General features: G+C 39.7%; 1 protein-coding gene across 1 annotated transcript in view; it reads left to right on the forward strand.

The window, feature by feature from the left end:
• BOD1L1 (biorientation of chromosomes in cell division 1 like 1) overlaps positions 1–24,298 on the forward strand; it is a 54,293-nt gene that overhangs the window by 14,299 nt on the left and 15,696 nt on the right. Inside the window, exons 6-14 of the mRNA XM_065877629.1 lie at positions 5,405–5,571; positions 6,722–6,833; positions 7,495–7,633; positions 8,996–9,068; positions 11,146–17,116; positions 19,019–19,083; positions 19,968–20,052; positions 22,181–22,224; positions 23,649–23,706. Coding sequence (XP_065733701.1) covers positions 5,405–5,571; positions 6,722–6,833; positions 7,495–7,633; positions 8,996–9,068; positions 11,146–17,116; positions 19,019–19,083; positions 19,968–20,052; positions 22,181–22,224; positions 23,649–23,706 — 6,714 coding nt within the window. The remainder of the gene's footprint in view (positions 1–5,404; positions 5,572–6,721; positions 6,834–7,494; positions 7,634–8,995; positions 9,069–11,145; positions 17,117–19,018; positions 19,084–19,967; positions 20,053–22,180; positions 22,225–23,648; positions 23,707–24,298) is intronic.

The raw sequence follows: 24,298 nt of genomic DNA on the forward strand, positions 1-24,298 counted from the left end.
GCATTGAATCTGTAGATTGCCTTGGGTAGTATAGTCATTTTGACAATAATGATTCTCTCGATCCAAGAATGTGGTATATCTTTCCATCTGTTTGTGTCATCTTTGATTTCTTTCATCAGCATCTTACAGTTTTCAGAGTACAGGTCTTTTGTCTCCTTAAGTAGGTTTATTTCTACATATATTATTCTTTTTGATGTGATGTTAAGTGGGATTGTTTCTTGAATTTCTCTTTCTGACCTTTTGTTGTTAGTGTATAGAAATGCAAGAGATTTCTGTGTATTAATTTTGTAGCCTGCGACTTTACCAAATTCATTGATGAGCTCTAGTAGTTTTCTGGTAACGTCTTTAGGATTTTATACATATAGTATCATATCATCTGCAGACAGTGACAGTTTAACTTCTTCTTTTCCAATTTGGGTTCCTTTTATTTATTTATTTATTTTCTGATTGCCATAGCTAGGATTTCCGAAACTATGTTGAATAAAAGTGGCAAAAGCGGACATCCTTGTCTTGTTCCTGATCTTAGAGGAAATGCTTTTAGCTTTTTACCACTGAGTATGATGTTAACTGTAGGTTTATGTATATGGCTTTTATTATGTTGAAGTATGTTCAGTCTGTGCCCACTTTCTGGAGAGTTTTTTTTATCATAAATGGGTGTTGAATTTTGTCAAAAACTTTTTCTGCATCTATTAAGATGATCATATGGTTTTTACTCTTCAATTTGTTCTTATATCACATTGATTGATTTACGGATATTAAAAACTCCTTGTATCCCTGGGAGGAATCCTACTTGATCATGGTGTATGATCCTTTTAATGTACTGTTAGATTCAGATTGCTAGTATTTTGAGGATTTTTATTATGTTCATCTGTGATATTGGCCTGTAATTTTCTTTTTTTGTGATATCTTTGTCTGGTTTTGGTATCAGGGTGATGGTGGCCTCATACAATGAGTTTGGGCGTTTCCTCCATCTGCAATTTTTTGGAACGATTTCAGAAAGATAGGTGTTAGCTCTTTTCTAAATGTTTCAAAGAATTCACCTGTGAAGCTATCTGGTCTTGGACTTTTGTTTATTGGGAGTTTTTTTTATCACAGTTTCAATTTGAGTACTTGTGATCAGTCTGTTCATATTTCCTATTTCTTCCTGGTCAGTCTTGGGAGATTGTACCTTTCTAGGAATTTGTCCATTTCTTCCAGATTGTCTATTTTATTGGCATATAGTTGCTTGTAGTAGTCTCTTAGGATGCTTTGTATTTCTGCAGTATCTGTTGTAACTTCTTTTTCATTTCTAATTTTATCGATTTGAGTCCTCTTCCTCTTTTTCTTGATGAGTCTGGCTAATGGTTTATCAATTTTGTTTATCTTCTCAAAGAGCCAGCTTTCAGTTTCATTGATCTTTGCTATTGTTTTCTTCATCTCTATTTCATTTATTTCTGCTCTGGTCTTTATATTTTCTTTCCTTCTACTGACTTTAGGTTTTGCTTGTTCTTCTTTCTCTAGTTGCTTTAAATGTAAGGTTAGGTTGTTTATTTGAGATTTTTCTTTTTTCCTGAGGTAATACTGTATTGCTATAAACTTCCCTCTTAGAACTACCTTTGCTGCATCCCATAGGTTTTGGATCTTTGCTTTCATTTTCATTTGTCTCTAGGTATTTTTTGACTTCCTCTTTGATTTCTTCAGTGATCCATTGGTTGTTTAGTAGCATGTTTTGTGGCCTCCATATGTTTGTGCTTTTTTACAGTTTTTTTTCTTTTAGTTTATTTCTAATCTCATAACATTGTGGTTGGAAAAGATGCTTGATATGATTTCAGTTTTCTTAAATTTACCAAGATTCTCTTTAAGGCCCAGCATGTGGTCAATCCTGGAGAATGTTCCGTGTGTGCATGAGAAGAATGTGAAATTTGCTGATTTTAGATGGAATGCTCTATAAATATCAATTAAGTCCATCTGGTCTAATGTATCATTTAAGGCCTGTGTTTCCTTATTAATTTTCTGTCTGGGTGATCTGTGCATTGCTGAGAGTGGGGTGTTAAAGTCCCCAACTCTTATTGTGTTACTGTTGATTTCTCCCTTTATGGCTGTTAGTATTTGCCTTATATATTGATGTGCTCCTATGTTGAGTGCATATATATTTATAATTGGATTGATCCCTTGATCATTATGTAGTGTCCTTCTTTGTCTCTTATAACAGTCTTTATTTTAAAGTGTACTTTGGCTGATATGAGTATTGCTACTTCAGCATTCTTTTGATCTCTATTTGTGTGGAATACCTTTTTCCATCCCCTCACTTTCAGTCTGTATGTGTCCCTAGGTCTGAAGTTGGTCTGTTATAGACAGCATATATATGGGTCTTCTTTTTGTATTTATTCAGCCAGTCTGTGTCTTTCAGTTGGAGCATTTAATCCATTTACATTTAAGGTAATTATCAATGTGTAAGTTCCTATTGCTGTTTTCTTAATTGTTTGGGGTTTGTTTTTGTAGGTCTTTTTTCTTCCCTTCCTCTCTGGTTCTCTTCTGTGGTTTGATGACCATCCTTAGTGTTGTGTTCAGGTTGCTTTTTCTGTGTGTGTGTGAGAGAGAGAGAGAGAGAGAGAGAGAGAGAGAGAGAGAGAGAGAGAGAGTGTGTGTGTGTGTGTGTGTGTGTGTGTAGTAGTAGTAGTAGTAGTTTTTGTGTTTGCTGTTCCCATGCAGTTTTGATATAGCAGTCTATGTATGTACAAGATTGTTTTAAGCTGCTGGTGTCTTCCCTGCCTAGAGAAGTTCCTTTAGCATTTGTTGCAAAGCTGGTCTGGTGGTGCTGAACTCTCTTAGCTTTTGCTTGTCTGTGAAGCTTTTGATTTCTCTGTCAAATCTGAGTGAGAACCTTGCTGGGTAGGGTATTCTTAGTTGTAGTTTTTTCCCTTTCATTGCTTTAAATGTATCATGCCACTCCCTTCTGGCCTGCAGAGTTTCTGCTGAAAAATCAACTGATAACTTCATGGGGATTCCCTTGTATGTTGTTTGTCATTTTTCCCTTGTTGCTTTTAATATTTTTTCTTTGTCTTTAATTTTGTCAGTTTGATTACTGTGTGTCTCAGCATGTTCCTCCTTGGGTTTATCCTGACTGGGACTCTGTGCTTCCTGGACTTGGGTGACTGTTTCCTTTCCCATGTTAGGGAATTTTTTAGGATTTATCTCTTCAAATATTTTCTCAGGTCCTTTCTCTCTCTCTTCTTCCTCTGGGACCCCTATAATGCGAATGTTGGTGCATTTAATGTTATCCCAGAAGTCTCTTAGACTGTCTTCATTTCTTTTCATTCTTTTTTCTTTATTTTGTTCTGCAGCAGTGATTTCCACCACTCTGTCTTCGAGATCACTTATCCGTTCTTCTGCCTCACTTATTCTGCTATTAATTCCTTCTGGGGTCTTTTTCATTTCAGTTATTATATTGTTCATCTCTGTTTGTTTTTTCTTTAGTTCTTCTAGGTCTTTATTAAACATTTCTTGCATCTTCTCGATCCTTGCCTCCACTCTTTTTCCAAGATCCTGGATCATCTTCACTATCATTATCCTGAATTATTTTTCCGGAAGGTTGCCTATCTCCACTTTACTTAGTTGTTTTCCTGGGGTTTTATCTTCTTCCTTTACCTGGGACATATATACCTTTACCATTTCATTTCATATAATTTTCTGTGATTGTGGATTTTGTTCCGCAGGCTGCAGGATTGTACTTCTTCTTGCTTCTGCTGTCTCTCAATTGTCCTTTCCTTGTGGTGTTGTGGACACGGTGCCCTTCCTGGCATTGATATCTGACAGTATACAGATTATTGCCAAGCGGGGAAACTCACTGGAGTCTTTATGTCTGAAGTTTTTATTGGGGCTTCATCATATACACCTAGTTGACTGCCCATGTGTCTGGCCTCAGCCTCCAGCCCCTCTGGAGGTCAAACTGATACCCCATGACCCAATGCTCCCACCCTAAATCACACTATTAGGGCAATTTGGCTTGACCCATGACCCTAGGTAAATAAAAACACTCCTATCAGGCATGGCATTCCAAAGGCTTAGAGATTACCTCCCAGAATGGAGAAGAAAGACCAGACCTCTCTTTTATTATATAGTTTGTTTTTCAGCCAACCCTTATTAAGTACTTAGTGTGTTCCAGGCACTGTGCTCAGTTATTACACTATTGTATAGGTGCAGGTGAGGAAACAGAGTTGCCAAAACAGGGTGTCTCGTCCAGGGTGTTATAACTAGTGAGCACAGCGCCATTTCAAACCTGTGTCTGGGCTTATAATCAATACCTTATGCTGCTCTTTACCACATGATTAAATATTATTTATGGCCTTTTGAAAAGTCAAAAATATTGAATATGATTTGCAATTGCCTGTAGGTAGCATCTTGTAACTTTGTTGCTGGCTCTTGGATAAAATACCTAGAGAGAAAACCATAGGGGAGAAAAAGTAGAAGGTTTTAATGCCACAGATGTATTTTTCTGTATCTCCTATTTTTCATTCTTTTCTTAGTATCCATTAAAAAACTGAATTAGCAGCAATCTCCACTCTTCATAATTATCATCATGAGGTCATTTGAGGACCAATGTAGGAAGAATGCTCTCTTCCTGTTAAAAATCTACTTTCTCTAGCCAAATGGAAATTTTAATTCTAGATCCTTTATTGGGTCTTTTCAAGGTTTTTCCTGGACAGAACTAGATTTTCTATATATGAGATCCAAAAAGTAAGAAAATGCCTCTTTTGAGAGTACTAAGGAGTACTTAGTACCACTTCTTTACTTCTTGCTGTGCCATGGGGAACTTATCCTCCTTCCTCAGGTAGAGAGGTTTTAGTATATACTTGGTGTAGGGCCAATTATTGATTCTTCCCTCTTGCATAAAAGAAAGATCACAGGTTATCATTAACATCTCAAGTTTACTTTAAAGTGTTGCTTCAGGTGAATTTTTTTCAATTAAATACTGGTAAAGCATTCATACCAAGTCTGTTTTCATACAAATGAGGATTAATTATTTGTCAAAGAAACATAAATAACTATAAGGCCTAATTTTTCTTTGCCTCTTTGATATGTGAGAAGCTGAAAGAAAGGAAAAAAATAATAAGTCAAGAGGACTTACCTGGTGGTCCAGTGGTTAAGATTCCACATTTCCAGTGCAGGGGGCACAGATTCAATCACTGGTTGGGGAAGTTCCACATGACATGTGGTGCAGCCTAAATAAATGAATAAATAAATGGATTATAACCTTTAAAAATGTCAATATCTGGATGTTCAGATACTGATATTTCTCCTGTCAGACCTACAAATACACTCAAACTACATTATACTACTTTTGCCTCTTAATGCTGATCAAGCATAATGTTGATCTTATTGCTGATTGGCAGAAGCACTGATCTTTCTATTGACTTTCTTCCAGACGAAGAAAAGAACAAGCAGAACAAAACAAAAACTCAAACCAATGATCCCAGTGAAGGAAAAGCAAAAAGTATACGGCATGCTTATGTTCACAAACCATATCTTTATTCAAAGTATTATAGTGATTCTGATGACGAGCTTACTGTAGAACAACGGCGGCAATCTATAGTAAGTCAGATTTGATCTCTTATTATTTTAACCTGTTAAGTCAGGTTGGCAAACTTGACTAGTCTGTTTACAAGGTACTGGTGAGCATTTGAAACAGTGACATATAGGTTCTACTTTCAGGAACCTTGTCATTTAACTAGGCAGAATAGACATAAACATATGATGGAGGTGTTCATATCATGATTAATGGTAGTGAAAAACTGGTAACAACCTAGGTGTTTCATAGTGTCGAAATGTTTGACTCAAATATGGATCCAGCCATAAAGAGAGATGACATCAGCCATTAACATAATATTAAGAGGGAAGCACAGTCCATCCACATATTTCCTGCATTTGAAAATACTTCTAAGATGTGCTATTATTAACAGGTTTTTAGAGAAAAAAATTGCTACCTTGTTGTATATGTACATCAATTTTAAGATGGCTTACGATATCAGAAACATTAAAATATGAAAAATTGTGCATCATAGATTGAGGAAATATTACTACATGAAAAATGACTTGAAGGAAGTGCACCAAAATGTTAATAGTGGCTTATCTCTTGAGGTTAGTTGATAAGGAGTTACACTTATGCTTAGGATGTTTGGTGCTTTGAGGCTTTGAGTTCTGGGTGGGAAAGAGATGGTGGAGTAGCACACAATGACTGGATTTTCCCTGGCTTTAAAATATGACTGCAGAAAGTCCCATGTCTAAAACCTGGGTCCTGAGATTATGACCAGAAAGTCACATTTGTTGTAGGACTAGCCTGTCACTTGAATCTGTATTTCAACTTTCTTTTTTGAGAAAATCAAAAAATTATGGAGACCTACCTCTACACTTGATGCTCATAGATATTTTTACAGCTATCCTTTTAACTGAAATAGCAGTTTATTAAGCCACCACTTCCCAAAATTATACCTTTAAATTGACAGTATTCTTTAAGAGTAATGGAAAAGTTTAACTTCTCTCTCTTTTATTTCTCTGGTAACGTCCAGATTGAAACACAGGCACACGCATATACGCACATATGTATATAGTAGTAAATATGCACTTTTGCAGAGCCCATTAATTTGTAAGAACATCTGAAGGGCAAGTGTGCTTTTTTCCCCAAAGTGTTTTTGCTTTTGCCTGATAATCTGTCAGAATAATTATGAATGTTTTGTGGTTTTAGGCTAAAGAAAAAGAAGAGAGGCTTTTAAGAAGGCAAATTAATAGAGAGAAACTTGAGGAAAAACGAAAACAGAAAGCAGAAAAGACAAAGTCTTCAAAAGCTAAGAATCAAGGTATGGGAGATGTTAACTTTTAATATTTTAAACTACCTTATATACTCCATCATTTTGTAGCTATTAATATAACTTATGAGATATAATTTTGATCATTTTATTTTATAATCATATCTCAAAAAAACTTCACTTTTTTAAATTATGTATTTTAAAGTATGGAAGATTTCCTTTTTAATCTAACGTGTTTCATCACTTTTTAAATTATATTTCTGTATCTAAAGTAAACATTCTATCACATACCAGATAATACACATCACATGTTAGCAATTTATTCTCCAGTGATGATGGAATGAATTATCACTGGAACATTTATTGTTAACCTGTGAGTCCTCAAGCCTTGCAGTGATAATAATGGAATTCATCTATACTTTATGTTAACCAAAATGTCAAACATTTATCTGGAATATTTCATTGAATAAAATTTAACTTCCTCTGGACACTGATCTTGTGTGATATAAAATACACAGATATACATATATGAATATTTGAAATAAAAAATACGACTTCTCCATCTAAAAAATTATTTTTATTCTAACACAGCTTAGAGATATTAAAGCCATTTTGCATTTTTACAGTGATTAGAAAACCTTAATGAAAAATAAATATTACACTGTTTTTAAAACTCTGTTGTGAGATAGTTTATTGATTGCTTCTTTCCCAGGCAAAAGTAGTGTGGACTTAGAAGAATCATCAACAAAGAGTTTGGAACCCAAAGCCCCTCGAAGTAAAGAAGTCCTTAAAGAACGGAAAGTTTTAGAGAAAAAGGTAGCCTTAAGCAAAAAAAGAAAAAAGGATTCCAGGTACATATTTTATCTGGCCACATTCCCACTGTAACATTCTCTCGTCATGCTTTCAGAAGAGAGGCTTTGAAAATGACAGTAAAGAGTGAGACCTTTAATATGTATGTTATTCCATGTTTATGAAAGACCTTAGGGTTTTCCTTTTCAGTATCATAATTCATTGTATTAATATCTATAATATTTCAAAGTAGTGTATACTAATCTTTTGAGGGGGCAGACTTTTTAGATAATCTGACGGAAGCTTTGGGCTCTTTGCCCAGAAAAATGCACATGCATAAGCACACAGTTGCCCTAGAATTTCAGAGAGTTTTATAGACGCTCTAGAAGTACTCAGGAAGTATCCCTGTTCTGGACATTCAGTTACCTCTTTTTTTTATTTTTATTTTTTTTGTGGTACGCGGGCCTCTCACTGTTGTGGCCTCTCCTGTTGCGGAGCACAGGCTCCAGACAGGCAGGCTCAGCGGCCATGGCTCACGGGCCTAGCCGCTCCGCGGCATGTGGGATCTTCCTGGACCGGAGCACGAACCTGTGTCCCCTGCATTGGCAGGCGGACTCTCAACCACTGCGCCACCAGGGAAGCCTTCAGTTACCTCTTACTGACAGTGACTGCTTCCATTCTCCAGTCTTTCCAGGCAGTTCACTTCACCAGAATCTCATGCTTCTCCCCATAAACCAGAGGTCCAAGCCAAAAAAAATTTTAGCACTGCATTATCATGGTTAATTCTATAAGAATTACAAAACTGAAGAGATTGAGAGTGGCTGTCTAGCCATGGGCTATAACTTTGCTGTTCCATTGTGATGCAGTTATATAAATTTATCTTAAACTTGAAGATAGCTGAATCAGTCATTTGCAGAACTCAGTGGGAGGAGTTACCTCTCATTTTTCTTATAGACCTCATTCCTGTCGATCTGAATAAATAAAACTACCCTGTTTATTCAAAATATAAGACTTTCAAAATGAAATTGTAGCCCATATCATATTCATCTTCAAGCAACATTCAGGAAATTCTGTTTCAAGAATACTTTCCTATAGGGCCAAGAGTGTTCCATGTCACATTTGGGATTGAGTTCTTCACTGTTGACCAAGAATAGGATTTAAATTGAAATTCACTAGTCTCTATGTACAAATTAAATGTGTATAGTAAAGAAAAGCTAAGGGTTTTTTTTTTTAATCTTCCTGAGAAATTCTGATATTTGATTCAGAGTTCATATTTCACTTTTTTTTTTAACATCTTTATTGGAGTATAATTGCTTTACAATGGTGTGTTAGTTTCTGCTTTATAACAAAGTGAATCAGTTACACATATACATATGTTCCCATATCTCTTCCGTCTTTCATATTTCATTTTTTCCCCCACCTAGGAACGTTGACGAGAATTCTAAAAAGAAACAGCAATCTGAAGAAGATTCCAAAGAAACCCTCAAAACAAGTGAGGTGTGTCTTAATTAATAAAACCCCATTTTAACTGTTCTTTTTTTAGATATATGCCATTCAGTCCTTTGTAGTAAAACTTAGAATACAATATGATTTTTTCCAAGTTGAATAAAAAATCCATCACATTCAGCATTCTAACACACCCATCCTATTATGGCCAGAAGTCCTCATTTTGGCAAGTTGATTCTTATGATCTTTTATCTGGATAATAGCTACTTTTCTACTCCCTTCCCTTCCCCCAACTTCCCCACCTCTTATTTCCTATATTGGCAATAATAAAATTGCCAGGAATAACAATGAAAAAGAAAAGGGAAAAAAAGCTAAAATCCCTCTACAAATAGATTATCTGTTCTATTCTCTTCCATTCTCATCAAATATGTTCATAATTTTGTAGATAGATGTAATCTTGCAAAGTGTTTTTGTTTTGGGGGAGGTTTTTTTGTGGTACGTGGATCTGTCACTGTTGCAGCCTCTCCCACTGTGGAGCACAGGCTCTGGACGTGCAGGCCCAGCGGCCATGGCTCATGGGCCCAGCCGCTCCACGGCATGTGGGATCCTCCCGGACCGGGACATGAACCCATGTCCCCTGCATCGGCAGGCGGACTCTCAACCACTGCGCCACCAGGGAAGCCCCGCAAAGTATTTTTAATGTTCCCTCTTTGCTCATTGTATGCTGTAACTTCCTAATTATAATATTTGATTGTATAATATTATATTGAATACCATAATTTAAGCATTTCTTCTTAGTTGAGCACTTAGATTGTTTCTAAGATGTGATCATATTAAATAGTAAAAATATGTACATAAAACTACCCCCAAAATGTTCAATAAGTACATTTCTTCTCCTTTTTGCCTTATTTTCTTGAGATAAACTTTTGTTTTCACTGGGTTTAAATGTTTATGTATACTGCCATATTTGTAACTCTGTAGCTGAACTATCTTAACACTTGTAAGGGAAACAATAATGATTTAGTAATTATTTATTCATAGCCAGTAAATGTTCTTGATGTCTTTATCCAGAAATCAGAGGCATATTTGTAAGTATATCCTGATATTCTAATGGCATATCTTTAAAATATTTAACTTTATTTTATGAGAAATTTCTGTGAAAAATGATCTCATAAAATTTTACTCACATTAATTGGTTAGAACTTATTGTAAAATTAGGTTGATGAAATCCCTGTTCTTTCTTTGAGGAGTTTAATTTTAAAGTATTTTTTTAAGATGTTGATCCCAATATTAGTAGTTGCTAAAATGTAAAAAGATGCAGTGATAAATTGACCCAGAGACACACAGGGCTTTCTGAGTACTTTAGCCCATTATTTGAATAAGAATAATTATAGCTAGTCCATGAGTCTTTATTAGAGTGTGCTTAGTCATTAACATTAATCCCCTCAGAGCTGTACTGTGGGATAGGGAGGAAAGTTTGGATGTTTTGGTCTATTAGTATCTTCCCTCGGATACATCAATGTATACATACATTATATATAACGTTATTATTACCGTGAGTTACTGTGTGCATTTGAAGCTTCCTAAGTAGCTTGTCTTACAGGTAACCTAAATTCATGGAGTTCCTATAAATAATTTGGGTTTCTAAATTAAAATATAAGAAACCTTTATTTCATTGCAAAATTTTTAAATTGCCTTCATTAGGTTTTCAGCTTTTGGACTAAAAAGAACATTGCTTTGCCATTCTTTCAGCTTATATTTATTAATGACCACTGGGCATTAGTGGGCTTTGGCAACTTAGAGTTTAAGAAGGCCTCCTAAATGCATGGACCTATCTCAGGAGAAAGAACTACTCTCTAAAAAGATGCTGCAGTGTAGTGGGAAGGGTACTAGACTCAGAATGAAATCATCTGAACTCATTTCTGGGTGTCAAGTTATTGAATCATGCTGAGTTTCAGGTTCCTGATGCATAGAATGAAGTTAACAATATCTACTGGCTGCTGGCAAAGGTTAAATAAGTAAGGTGTAACATGTGACAGCACTCAACGTACTATATGCACCCAAATGTTAGATGTGAATATAAAATTTAATGTTAGTATTTCTTATATTTTAACTTATTTTCTTACAGCATTTTGAAAAGGAAAAAGTATCTTCTTCAAAGGATTTGAAGCACATTCATGCAAAGAGTGAACCAAGTAAACCTGCTCGGAGACTTTCAGAGTCTTTGCATTCAGCTGATGAAAACAAAAATGAATCCAAAATAGAAAGGGAACATAAAAGACGGACCTCAACCCCTGTTGTGGTGGAAGGGGTTCAGGAAGAGACTGACATGAGAGATGGGAAGAGGCCAGTGGAACGGTCAGAAAGTGTCACAGAAGAACCCCAGAAACAGAAATGCACACTTAAAAATGAAAAGCATCTAAAGAAGGATGAGTCTGAAACACCATACTTGAGAAGCCTGCCTAAGAAAGAGACAAAATCCTCCAAGGACAAGCCTGAAAAAGAGAAAACTTTGTCAGAAGACAAACTGTCTACAAAACACAAGTATAAAGGTGACAGTACACATAAAACAGGTGATGAGACTGAGCTTCACTCTTCTGAGAAAGGCTTGAAAGTTGATGAAAATATTCAGAAGCCAAGTCAACAAACAAGGCTTTCTTCAGATGATAAAGCTGAACGAAAAAGTAAACATAGGAATGAAAGGAAATTATCAATTTTGGGCAAAGATGGTAAACCAGTTTCTGAATATATTATAAAAACTGATGAGAATGTTCGTAAAGAAAACAACAGAAAAGAGAGACATGGGTCAGCTGACAAAACTAAGGCAGAGCACAAATCAAGAAGATCAAGTGATTCTAAAATTCAGAAAGATTCTCTGAGTTCCAAGCAACATGGAAGCACCTTACATAGAAGAAGTGAAAGTTACTCAGAGGATAAATGTGATACGGACTCGACTAATGTAGATAGTAATTCAAAAGCAGAAGACGTTGTTCACAAGGAGAAGCGAAGAACCAAGAGCTTGTTAGAAGAGAAACTTGTGTTAAAGTCTAAATCCAAAAGCCAAGGCAAACAGTTAAAAGCAGTTGAAACAGAATCACAAGAAAATGTCACGAAACAGGTGACCACTTCAAAACCAGATAAGGAGAAGAACACAGAAGAAAGTGACCCAGATAGGCTGCGGAAGTCTAGAGTTGAAGACAGACCTTCTGAGGAAAGTGGTATGGAACCTGCATCAGAGAGCACTGCCTCTTCAACACACGGTGCACAGAGAGAGTCCAGTCACAGAGCGAAGTTACCACTAGCAAAGGAGAAGCACAAGGGTGATAAAGAGTCAAGCTCTGCCAGACTTGAGAGAAAGTTATCAGATGGGCACAAAAGCAGGAGCTTAAAGCATAGTAGTAAGGACGTGAAAAAGAAGGAAGAAAATAAATCAGAGGATAAGGATGGTAAGGAAGTTGACAGCAGTCATGAAAAGTCCAGAGGAAACAGTTCAGTCGTGGAAAAGAAATTAAGCAGAAGGTTGTGTGAAAATCGAAGAGGAAGCTTATCCCAAGAAATGACCAAAGGAGAAGAAAAACCAGCAGCAAACCCTTTGGGCACTCCCAGTAGTTCCTCCCTTCAGAGACCCAAAAAAAGCAGTGATCCTGCCTTGATGCCCGAACAAGAGCCAATGGAAATTGACCTGGAGCCAGCCATGGAAAATGCATTGGAAGTACCAAAAACCCAAAACATCAGAAGCAGTAGTTCTCAGCAAGACATTGACTCAGAAAATATTACAAAACAAAAAACCACTACAGTTCTAAAGGATGAGTTACGAACTTCCATAGTAGATTCAAAAACAGCAGCTCCAGCCTGTAAATCAGGACGTGGAACAGGAACTGTTGGTAATTCTGAAAAGCACGCTGACCATAAAAGCACCCTGACCAAGAAAGTGCATCTCCAAGGTGCTGTGTCCAAACAGAATCCCGGGGAGAAAGAGCCCACTCAACAAGGAACTCATGAAATGAATGTAGACTCTGAAACAAGTCATCGATTGTTACCTCGTGCTCTGTCAGAAAGCGACAGGGCGCAAAAGAATTTGAAAAACACCACCAGACCCACTGAAGAACGTGTTGCTCAAGGAGATACTGCTCTTGAACATTCCACAAATGTAGACTCCTCCCTGTCATTAAGTTCTGTGACTGCTGTGCCTCAGAAACAATCTCATGATTCAGGTGTAACTCCTTCAGTTGACAAAAGAACTGTTTCAGAAGGTGGCACAGCCAGCACCTTGCTTGTGGACCACTCTGAAATCCCTAACCAAAGCTTGACTGTTAGGGAATCAGAAGTCCCTAGGACAAGTGACAGCAAAGAAGGTGATGCAGTTTCCACAGTAGATAAACCAGCAAAAGCAAGCATGGATAACAAAAGACACATTCCAGAAGGTTCCCAGGCCACTGTACTCCACAGCAAGCAAGGAAAAGTAAACATGCCTCTTGGTAGTGAGTTAACAGACATGACTATGGAAAATGAGAATGTTATCAAAGAAGGTGGTTCAATGGGCGTGGCTGGGAAAGGAAGTAACTTGAGTTCAAAGCAGACAATTAAGGCTTCTGTAGAAAATGGCCAAAAGGATGGCATTGCTGTTGATCAGGTGGTAGGTGTGAGTACAGAAAAAGATGCTAAAACTGTTGGACTTAAGCATAGTAGAGGCCCAGGTGAAATAGGAAACTTGTCAACTGATGCTGACAGAAGGAATGAAAACAGTGAGGTGGACACCAGTGCTGAAAGCAACACTGCATCCTCTGTTTTACACCAAAGGAGCCGGAAAGCTGAGACTGCAACAGCCAGGTCTGGTAGAGCAGAAAAGACTTCCATTGCCACCAGTACTGAAGGGAAGGACAGAGGTGTTCCCCTAAACCCAGTGAAGGCGGGGGATGCCACAACCACGTCTGCAGAGACAGCAGAGGGCAGGGTGGCCCTGCCTTGCACAAGCATCGAGGCGGATGAAGGCCTCACAATGGGTGTGCACTCCAGAAAGCACTGTCTTCACGTTGGGCTGGAAGCCAGGGAAGGCACCATCTTTGCTGCAGCAGAGGAGGGTGGAGGCATTGTCACAGAAGGATTTGCTGAAAGTGAAACTTTCCTCACAAGCACCAAGGAAGGAGAAAGTGGGGAGTGTGCTGTGGCCGAGCCAGAAGAAAGAGTGGCTGACCCAGTGACGGCTCCCATGGGGACCACCAAAGACGACGTCAATAGCGCAGCACCTGAAGAGAAGGATGATGCTGTGACCAGTGCAGGCTCCGAGGGGAAGTGTGAGGGTTCTTCAAGTGGGGACTCAGGACTCGTGGAGGGAGCTGTTACTTTTATTAGCGAGGTTGAAAGTGATGGAGCGGTAACAAGTGCCGGCACAGAAATCAGAGAGGGGTCCCTAAGCAGTGAAGAGGTGGATGGATTCCGGAGAAATATGATGAGAATGGGCCCCAAGAAGGAAACTGAGGGGACTGTGACGTGTACAGGAGCAGAACGGAGAAGTGATAGCTTCATCATGTGCTCAGTAGCTGGTGCAGGGCCACAGGAGGAGCGGAGGGTTACAGGGGCCCCTGAGGTCCCAGTAGACAATGACACGTCAGCAGGAGCCAGTCCCACCCAGGAGGGAGGTGGGTCTGTGAATGACGGCCCAGAAGGTGAAAGCGCGGTCACCAGCACAGGGATAACAGAGGAAGATGGGGAGGGGCCGGCAAGTTGCACAGGTTCAGAAGAGAGCAGCGAAGGCTTTGCTCTAAGTTCCGAATCAGAAGAAAACGGAGAGAGTGCAATGGACAGCACAGTTGCCAAAGACGTCACCAACATACCATTAGTTGCTGCTGGTCCATGCGATGACGAAGACATCGTGACCAGCACAGGCGCGAAGGAGGAAGATGACGAAGGGGAGGGTGTTGTGACCAGTACTGGAAGAGGAAATGAGATCGGGCACGCATCAACATGCACAGGGATTGAAGAAGAAGGTGAAGGGGTGTCCATTTGTGAAAGTGCAGAAGAAGGGGATGGTCGGATTGGCACTGCAGTGGGGCATGTAGAAGCCGAGGCTGGGGCTGCCATCCCGAATGCAAATGAGAGTAATGTTGATAGCATGAGTGGTGCCAAGAAGGACATTAAAGATGCAGAGATCTGCTCCAGTGCCAAAGGGATTGTGGAAAGCAGCGTGACCAGCGCAGCTGCAGGAAAGGGCGAAGTGGCTGCAGTTCGTGAAGGTTGCGAGGGTCCCATGACTAGTGCAGCTTCAGATCACAGTGACAGTCAGCTCACCAGAAAAGAAAACGTCAACGATACCACTATTTCCACTGGCCTGGTGGGGGGCAGTTATGAGGCTCTTGTATCTGGTGCAGTCCCAGAATACAAGGCTCATCACACGTCACCAGGTGAAAAAGCAGATGAAGGTATCATCACTTCTGTGGAAAATGAAGACTGTGACGGCCTTGTGGCTGCTAAAGCCAGTGTCAGTATTACGAACCCGGCTTGTTTAGCCAGCGGTAAAAGTCAAGGCAAAGGCTTGATGATTTCTACCAGTACAACAAATGATTTCACCCTGCAGCTAAACACAATGGTAAGTATGGAAGAAGGTCGTTCAGGTGCCCCAAGAACTGAAGAAAGTGTGGAAGGCCCCAGAGTGAACGTGGAAGAATTTGAGGTCCCCATGCCCAGCGCAGTGTCAAGCGATGAGAGCCAACTCCCAGCTGCTAGAAACGAGGAGAAAGACGAGTGTGCCATGATTTCCACAAGCATAGGGGAGGAGTTCGAAGTGCCCATTTCCAGTGCAACAACCATCCAAGGTGCCGAGAGTCAGCAGCCAGTTGTAGCAGTTGAAGAAAGAGCTAAAGGGCCAGTCTTGGTGAGCGCTGATGACTTTGATGTGCCCATGCCCAGCGCACCTGCAGAAGTCGAGAGCCCCCTCGCTTCAACCAGCAAGGAGGAGAAAGATGAGTGTGCCCTCATTTCCACCAGCATCGCAGAAGAGTGCGAGGCCTCCATTTGTGGTGTGGCTGTGGGAAGGGAACATGAGCGATCCATCCTGGGCATGGAAGAGAAAGATGGGAGTGCCATCATATCAACAAGCTCAGTAGAAGACTGCGAGGGCCCAGTGTCCAGTGCTGCCCCTCAGGACGAAGTCCATCCCTTGGTCACACCAGCAGAGGAGACAAGTGACACCGCCATGATTTCCACCAGCACCTCAGAAGGACGTGAGGCAGTCATGGTGGGTGCCGTCCCACAGGATGAAGATCAGCTCGCCATTGCGGGAACAGAGGACTTGAGCGATGCCGCCATCATCTCCACCAGCACAGCCGAATGTGTGCTGGCCGCCACTGGCCTAGACAGGCACGAAGAGAGTCAGCTGACTGCAGGCAGCCCTGAAGGAAAAGATGACCTGTTAGCCTCGAAGATGAGCAAGGCTGAGGCCCCTCTGCCCAGCCTAATTGCTGAGGACAACTGTCAGTATCCTGGGCCATCCACAGGAGAAAAAGAAGTGGGCCCCGTGGTGGCAGTGGGCACCAGGGAAGGGCACAACAGGGTGTCGGTCAGCGTGCTCTCTGCAGGTGCTGGGTGTGCACCAGAGACACTGAAGTCTGGCAAGGACTGTGCAGGCAAAGTTCAGAGAGAAGATGAAAGCCCTGAGGCAGGGACGTCGGGGGACAGCACTCCAGGCAGGTGTCCGGCAGGGGTTAGTGTGGACTTGCCTCTCGACCCTCGAGGAGCAGAACAGGCAGCCAACGACTCCTCCGTCAGGCTGCTCTGTTTGACAGCCGTACATACTGGTGCTAAAAAATCTGATGATCAGCAGGGGCCTGAGGGCAACTTGAAAACCACCACTGAGTGTATTAATGGCCAAGAATCAGAAGTTGCTCCGTCTCACATGACAGTCCTTCCTGCTGCCTACGCTGTAGCTCTCTCGGCTCCTAAGTGCAAGCAGGACTTGACTATCAGGAGTGATCGCAGTGGCAAGTGGAGCGCTCCAGCGCCTGCTGAGAAAACAGGAGATGGTAGCAGCATGACCGTGTCCTTCCAGGAAGAAGGAGGCCTTGAAGTCACTGTTTCTTCTGAAGAGAATTTGCGTAACATAGGTGAGAATCTCCTAAGTGCACATTGTTGCATTTTACAAAGATAATTGTGTGTAGAGGACATTTAAGACAATCTTCCAAAAGATGGTTTGGATTCTAGAACGTTACAAAATAGCTCTCATCCAACTTGAAGGTCAAGCTTCTCTAAAATTGTGTTTAAAAGCTTAAAGCCTTAGACCTGCTTCTCATGTGCGATGAGGCCAGAGGCTGAGAGCCAGGTCATCAGCTGGCCAAGTGTTGTCTGCAGGACTGTTGCAAGTTACTAAACCTCTTGGACCTTCAGGTTTCTTATCAATCAAAATGAAGATCCCTCACAACAACGTATGAAATTAGTGTATTTTTTATCACCCTCATTTTACAAATGAGGAAAAAGATTCAGAGAGTTTAAATAACTTGCATAGTACTCAGGTGCCTCTTAGAAAAAAAAAATTACTTCAGAGCCTCAGTTTTCTGTTGTATAAAAAGGAGATAATAGTACAAAAACAAGCATCCTTCTAACCCTTATCTGACTTACAGACTTGAACTATGTGTCAGTTCAGTCTAGCTGGCTACTTCTAATCGAGGGAGCACATTATTGTTTTTAATGGAGTTTATTGTTCATATAAATGAGTTAGTTTCTGGTTTAGAATTGTTTGAAAAGGAAAAGCATTCCTTCCTGGTAGATTTCAGAGAGTGCTGGTCTTGTTAGAAACAGTTGGTAACTTTCAAAGGTGTAAGCTTTAAGCTTGGTCATTCATACACTCCCACTTCAGACACATTACACCAGGTACCACTGTGGATTCAAAGATAAATAGTCAAGAGGGGAAAATAGCTGTGAATCTAGCCATGTATTGTACATAGGCCGTGACTCTGCAGTGTGACAGGTGCTTAGAATAGGGTTAACCACAGAATGCTGCGAGAACTCAGAGGGGGCACATGGGCTGGACTTGAAGGGATCAGGGATGTTGTCTTCCTTTCTACTCTGATTGTATAAATTGTAGCATCCTGGACTTTTTAACTGGAATAGACCTTAGATACCATATAAATGCAGCCTCCAGAGGCTGAGGCCAGTAGGTTTAGTCCTGTTCATTATAGGGACTTAGGAGACATTAAGAAATAGGGACTTAGATAGGAGACATTAAGAAATGTCCCAAGGGTTGAAATAAGTGACTTTAAAATTTTCCATTGATTTTAGCTTAGGGTAAATTGAACACTCTGGAAGTTTTTTTATGGCTCAACCATTGCTACAGTCTATTATTCCTCCTGCCTCTCCCCTTTTCTTCCCCCTGAAGGAACAGAAATAGGGCTTTTAGCAAAGGCAAGCTTGCAGCCTCTTGGAGAAAGGAAGGGTTTTCTTTGGAGGCTTACATGTGGGCAGGTGAGAGAAACTGGAAGTCACAGGACAGAAGAGAGAAGGAAAGAAATGACCAAGACAGGGATAGGTTTGAGTCTCTAGCAGAGAAAATTCTGTTCTCTTTTTATCCACTTCACAGTTTTTAACTTTATGTTCAACTTTGCTGTGTCAGCATGAAGCAAGTACAGTGAGTCTATTCACAAATCACCTTCTTTATTGGGAATATACCACAGTGGCCTAGAATATTTTCTTTTAGGGACAAACTTGATGTAGATCACTATAGAAAAATTCTTGGAAATAAGATGTCCTCACAAATAATATTGTTTCATTCTTTGTGGGCAGCCATCTTAACAGCAAGAAAACATTTTCACACACCCCCTCCACCAAAAATGAGTAAATGACCCCTTGCCTTTCATCTGAGAATTTTCATATATATTCCTTTTTACTGTTTTCTATTGATACCAGAGGAAGAGGGCATGGCATACTAGATAACAACATTCTGTTACCTTTTGATTCAGGATGTATTTTGCAAGCAAATTCTTAAGTTGATTTAGTGCTTTGAATTTCATTAGGCACGGAAGAGTCTCCATTGAATGATTTGGGAGGATTGGGACTGAAAGCCAACTTGAAAACTGAGGTATGGCTGGTAATTCAGTTATGCTGAACTGTCAGTGGTGTAAGTACCTTTTCACCATATATAGACATATGTACACTTGAGCAGAATATAGTTCCTGTATTCTGTATAGCTATACAAGCAGAGTATAGCTTCTCATTGTACTTAAGACATTTAAGTTTTGTTATTGTCACATCCTGTAGGGGAAAAGCTAAGAACCTCAGTACCTCAGTTAATAGTGCCATCATCAATTCCATCTACTCAAGCCAGGAACCCAAGAGTCACCCTCAGTCACCCCACATTCAGTCCATTTCCAAAATATAACTTGAATCCATCTATTTCTATTTCTATAGCTGCCACATAATCTAAGCCACTACTTCAGTAGTGTCCCCATTGGACTTTCTTCCTCTCCGGTCCCTCCTCTAGTCTTCACACAGCCCTGAGAGCTATCTTGAAAAACATAAATTAGGTCATGTCATTGCTCTGCTTGAAATTTCCAGTGGCTTCCCATCATACTTAGAATAAAATCTAGTTTGGGGGGTGTTTTTTTGTTTTTGTTTATCACAGCGGACACTGCAGTGGTTCAGGGTGAGCTGTGGTGAGACTTGAGCCTCTTGAGGAAGTGGGGCAGATCAGGAAAGGCCTTGTGTGTTGTACTCTTTTACTTTAAAGCAGTAGGAGAGCCATTGATGGATGAAATTAGTTTTATCATATTTTATTTTATTTTACTTTTTTGTTTCTGAAGGTTGACAGTATTCATTTTTAAATTTCACAAACTTGAAAGTAGACTTTTATATTGTCACAGGATATTGGGTGTTTTGTTTAATTCACTTGAGGTGAATTAAACTTACCTTCTTATTTCAAAAACCTCATTTAACTTATTTGTTATGGTGCTTTGGACTTTTTAGGTATTTGTGCCATCAGAGGAAGAGAAAAATCATGAAATTCCAGCACCACCAGAAAGTCCAAGTGGGAGAAAGCTGAGTGGAGTCGGTAAACTCCTTTTAGTGGTTGTTCACATTACTTTTTCCTTGCATGTGGTTTTATCTTTTATTGCCACATAAAATTAATAGCTAACTTGTAATAAAACATTGACAGGCTATATGGATTTACCTCTCACTTTTTAACATAGGTTAGAGGGAACTCTTTACTATTTCATTTTTAACTTATACTTTTTCTCATGAAGTATCAGTATTATGTCAATCAATATTATGTAAGGTAATTGTTTAAAACCAATGTCTCCAAATAATTGTGGTCAAACAAGTTGCTTTGGAGCAAACCCTTGTTCAGGCTCACAGATGTGTCAGTGTGGCCCTCCATGTCCTTTCAGGTGCTATCACAGTTCACTTCCAAAAGTCTAGTCTCCGGCCCCTGTTCCCACTTCTTTTAACCTCACGCTCATGGCTCCTGGGCTCTGGCAGTTGCCCAGTTACTGAAGCTACTTCCCGTTTGCATAGCCTCTTCTCAGTCTCTCTGTGCAGTAGTATTCGGTGTCCACTAAGTATTTTTTAGGGGAGAGCCTCAGTGTCAGACAGGATTAGGACAGCGGCTCTCAAACACTTTGGTGTCAGGACCACTTTACAAATGACTTCATCTAAATCTGATTACCTCCCAAAGACCCTAACTCCAATACCGTCACATTGGGGATTAGGATTTCAGTATATGGGGTGGGTGGCAATATATTCTATGTGAGGGGGACAGAAACATCCAGTCCATAGCATTCAAAAAACTGAAAAGTTCAGGTAAAGCATGATCCAGGAGCAAAGACACAGCTTGCAAAGGCCCAATTTCTTATCTTCTCCTTTAGCCCCCAGCAGAAGTAATCACTTTCTCATTCTTGGTCTTTAGGAAGATATCTTTGTGCTGTCATTCATGGCTGAAATCCTGAGACTTACTCTGATTCAGTTTAGGTACCTGAATTATATTGTTCTATCATTTTTTTTAACTCAGCCATATATTGTGGGCAGCCTTCATTGTCACTGTATACAGATCAACTTCATTTGTTTTAATAGTGGTCTGTAATGCATTTTCCCATTTGTTATTAGATATTTTAGTGGTCTCCAGATTTTGTAGTTTTTACTAGCTGCAGTGAGCTTCCATATGCATGTAACCATGCATTTCCCTAAGTGTTTTCATAAGAGTGAGTTGAGAGGTCAAAGAATATGTAAGTTTTGTATTTTCATTTCAAGCACTTGATAGTCCCCCTAATTTGGAGGCAAATATTGAAGGATGAGTAGGTGTATATTCAGTGGACAAGGCAAAGAGAAAGGCAGTGTGTATAAATCCTCACCCGGAACTATCAGGGGCAGTCAGGGTAGGGACCTTCCAAGGCACAACCATCTGAAAGGGCAGCCTTCAAAGTATGTGACCTCAGAAGCCTTATAAGCAAAAGTACCAGGCAGTCCTGGAAGACCACCCCAAGACCTGGTAAGCCATTCATGCTCACATGTTAAAACCCTAACGATGACTAATCTATCCAAAACTTGGACAGATGTATTAATTAAAATTTGTATGTATGTGTTATAATACAAATAATTAATATCCCATTTGTTAATTGTCAAGAAGGTAACATTTTTGGATTCTGAAGTCCTTTGTCCCCACAGTTATATTTCAGGTTACTTTACTGTGTTTAGGTACAGTTCAATAAGAGATCTACTTATGTAAAAGGAAGTTGTTTTTAAAAGAAAAATGTGTGTTCTGTCATTGTTGAGTAGAAACAGTAGACCTTGTACTTCAAGTTTCCAAAGAATATAAATAGACCATTGCCGTTTGAAGGGATAGGATCTAACTTTTCATTTGATGGCGTTATTTTTAAATGAACCAGTGTTACACTGTCGCTTAACAGTTACAGCAAAGGCCTTCCTTCCACCGTCCTTCTAAGCTTCAGATCACCGACATGGCTACATCACTATAGTGATTTAATGGATCACTGCCATTACTGTAAAAATGCAGGCAACATTGTTTTTCTGATAGTAGGACAGAACACGGATTGTATATTTCACAAAAGCAGCTAGGCCACTTAGCGACATATTCCGACTTAACTAAAAAGCTCTAAATTTGTTTCTCTGTGGTTCAGAAACAACATTCAGTTTCCTTATTTCTCATTTTTATTTTTGAACAGCTGAACTACAGAGGGAGCCTTTGTTGGTGATTGAATCACTAAATGTAAGTCACTGTAATGGTTAGAGTTTTGTTGTTATCAGTTGGGGTTGCTTTGATTTGGGGTTTTGAGAGCAATTACATTTAGGGGAGGGGCTGGCTGTGCATTTCTTTAGAAGACAGGACGTGCTCTCCATTCAAGTTCAACCTACTGACACCTTCAGTTCCATGTTCAGTTATATCCACTGATGTCAGGAAATGTAGTTGTTTTTCTCAGAAAAAAGGAGTCACTCAATTCAGCTGCACTGTGTTCTAGTGGCTGTTTAGGCCATGTCATGAAACAGCACTAAGGAAATAGAAGGTGGCCCAGATCCCTCAGACTAGGGAACTCCCCTGGTAATCCTAATGAAATCCTTCAAAGAGCTAGGAGCTTTCTATTTTTTTTATTACTATAATGGGATTGCAAATTGGACTGTGATGTCTTAAATTATCCTGGTGCTGTAGACCAAACCGACTTTATTTTAAAAACTAAAGTTCACTTTATGTCTTTAGAAACCTTTTGTGAAGATACTAAACTATAATTGCTATATATACATATTTTTTCCCAGCTGTGGCTCTCATAATCCCTTTTGTGCTTGAAAGAGTTGGGTTTTTGTTTGCTTTTTTTTTTCTTTCTTAGTGCATAGGGAAGTGAACATTTTGTAAAATGCTTGCAAATCACAGACAGCTACATTTTTTCCAGTGCCCCTAGAGGACTCAGAAGAGCTTTGCTTCCTACCAGACAACTATGGCATCAGAGGGCTTACCTCACCCTGTTGAGACATTCCAGTCTGTATCTAGAAGCTCACACACGGTCTACTGAGTAAAAGGAAGAGAAAAGCCCCACTTGGTTCTGTTCAGGTTTACCCTCCAGGAGTTAAAAGGATTCTAAATGTGGCTGAAACCTCCAGAGCTCCCCAGCATCCTACCTTGTTTCCCCGAATCCCCCAGCTGGCTTTTTCCCATCTAAGCACAGCTGCCCTTTCCAAATATGAAATTCTGTAGCTAGGATTTAGAATGTTGTAGGATATTCTAAGACTTCCTCTCTGTGTTTAAAAAAAAAAAAAGTACAGTTGACAAGATTTCCCAGAGGGAAACCTTATGACAGAATGACAGAATCCCTCAACATTTTTTAGTAAAGAAAATCTTCAGGGATTGTTGGATGGGAAGAGAATTCATAGAATTCGGAAATTTTTTCTCTCTTATTTCTTACTCTTTTGCCATAACCATTTTAAAGACAAGGAGAGTAAACACAGTGGGATGCTAATTTGTTAAACTGAAACTTCTTCAAAAGGAAAATGCCCTATGCTCTTGAGCTTGTGGGTGAAATTTATTAAAAAAACACGGACTCCAGTTCCTTTAAGCGTTCCCACAAACGGCCAGATTATTTTCTAGATATTCAAGATTTGTGTGAGATTATCCATAAGTAACTTTTTCTGTTGCGTGTTTAGGTCGAAAATTCAGGCTCAAAAACAAATGAAATTCATAGCAAATCTCAAAGCAAAGAAGGTAAGTTAGTGTATTTCATAGTAGTAATTTTAATATTATAGTTATCATTTGTTGAGTGCCTTCTGTGTGACATGCCCTGTGCTAATTATAATTAGTTTGCAAATTTTCACTCATCTAATTTATATGATCCATTACAATGAGCATTAACAGCATCACATCTGTAGTTGAGGAAACTGAGGCATGGAGTGGTCCAGTGTCTCATTCAAGGCCGCATAGCTTGTAAGTGGTGCCTTGCCTTAAATAGCTACTAGAACTTTGCCAGAAACCTCACAGTAGATTTATCCAATGTGGATACAAAATGTATAGACCCCAGTGGTTTGTATCATAGGAGAGGCTCTGTGCTAAGTACTTAACTGTTGATTTCTGACAAGCAATCTCAATTTGGTAGCAGATCAGAGACATCACATTTATGAGGCTCATCGCCCAGGGGTCAGACCTCATTGCACGCAACCTGCAGAGACTGCCAACCCCAGAGGAATAATTCTCTTCTCAAAACAAAATGTAGAATTTTGTTGATTCCTACTGATTTTGTTGATTCCCTATTCCAAGAATGGGGAAAGAGGTCTTAATCCCCTATACAGTTATTTTTATA

The sequence above is a fragment of the Phocoena phocoena genome, chromosome 5, assembly GCF_963924675.1.
Source record: "Phocoena phocoena chromosome 5, mPhoPho1.1, whole genome shotgun sequence".
Classification (NCBI taxonomy): domain Eukaryota; kingdom Metazoa; phylum Chordata; class Mammalia; order Artiodactyla; family Phocoenidae; genus Phocoena; species Phocoena phocoena.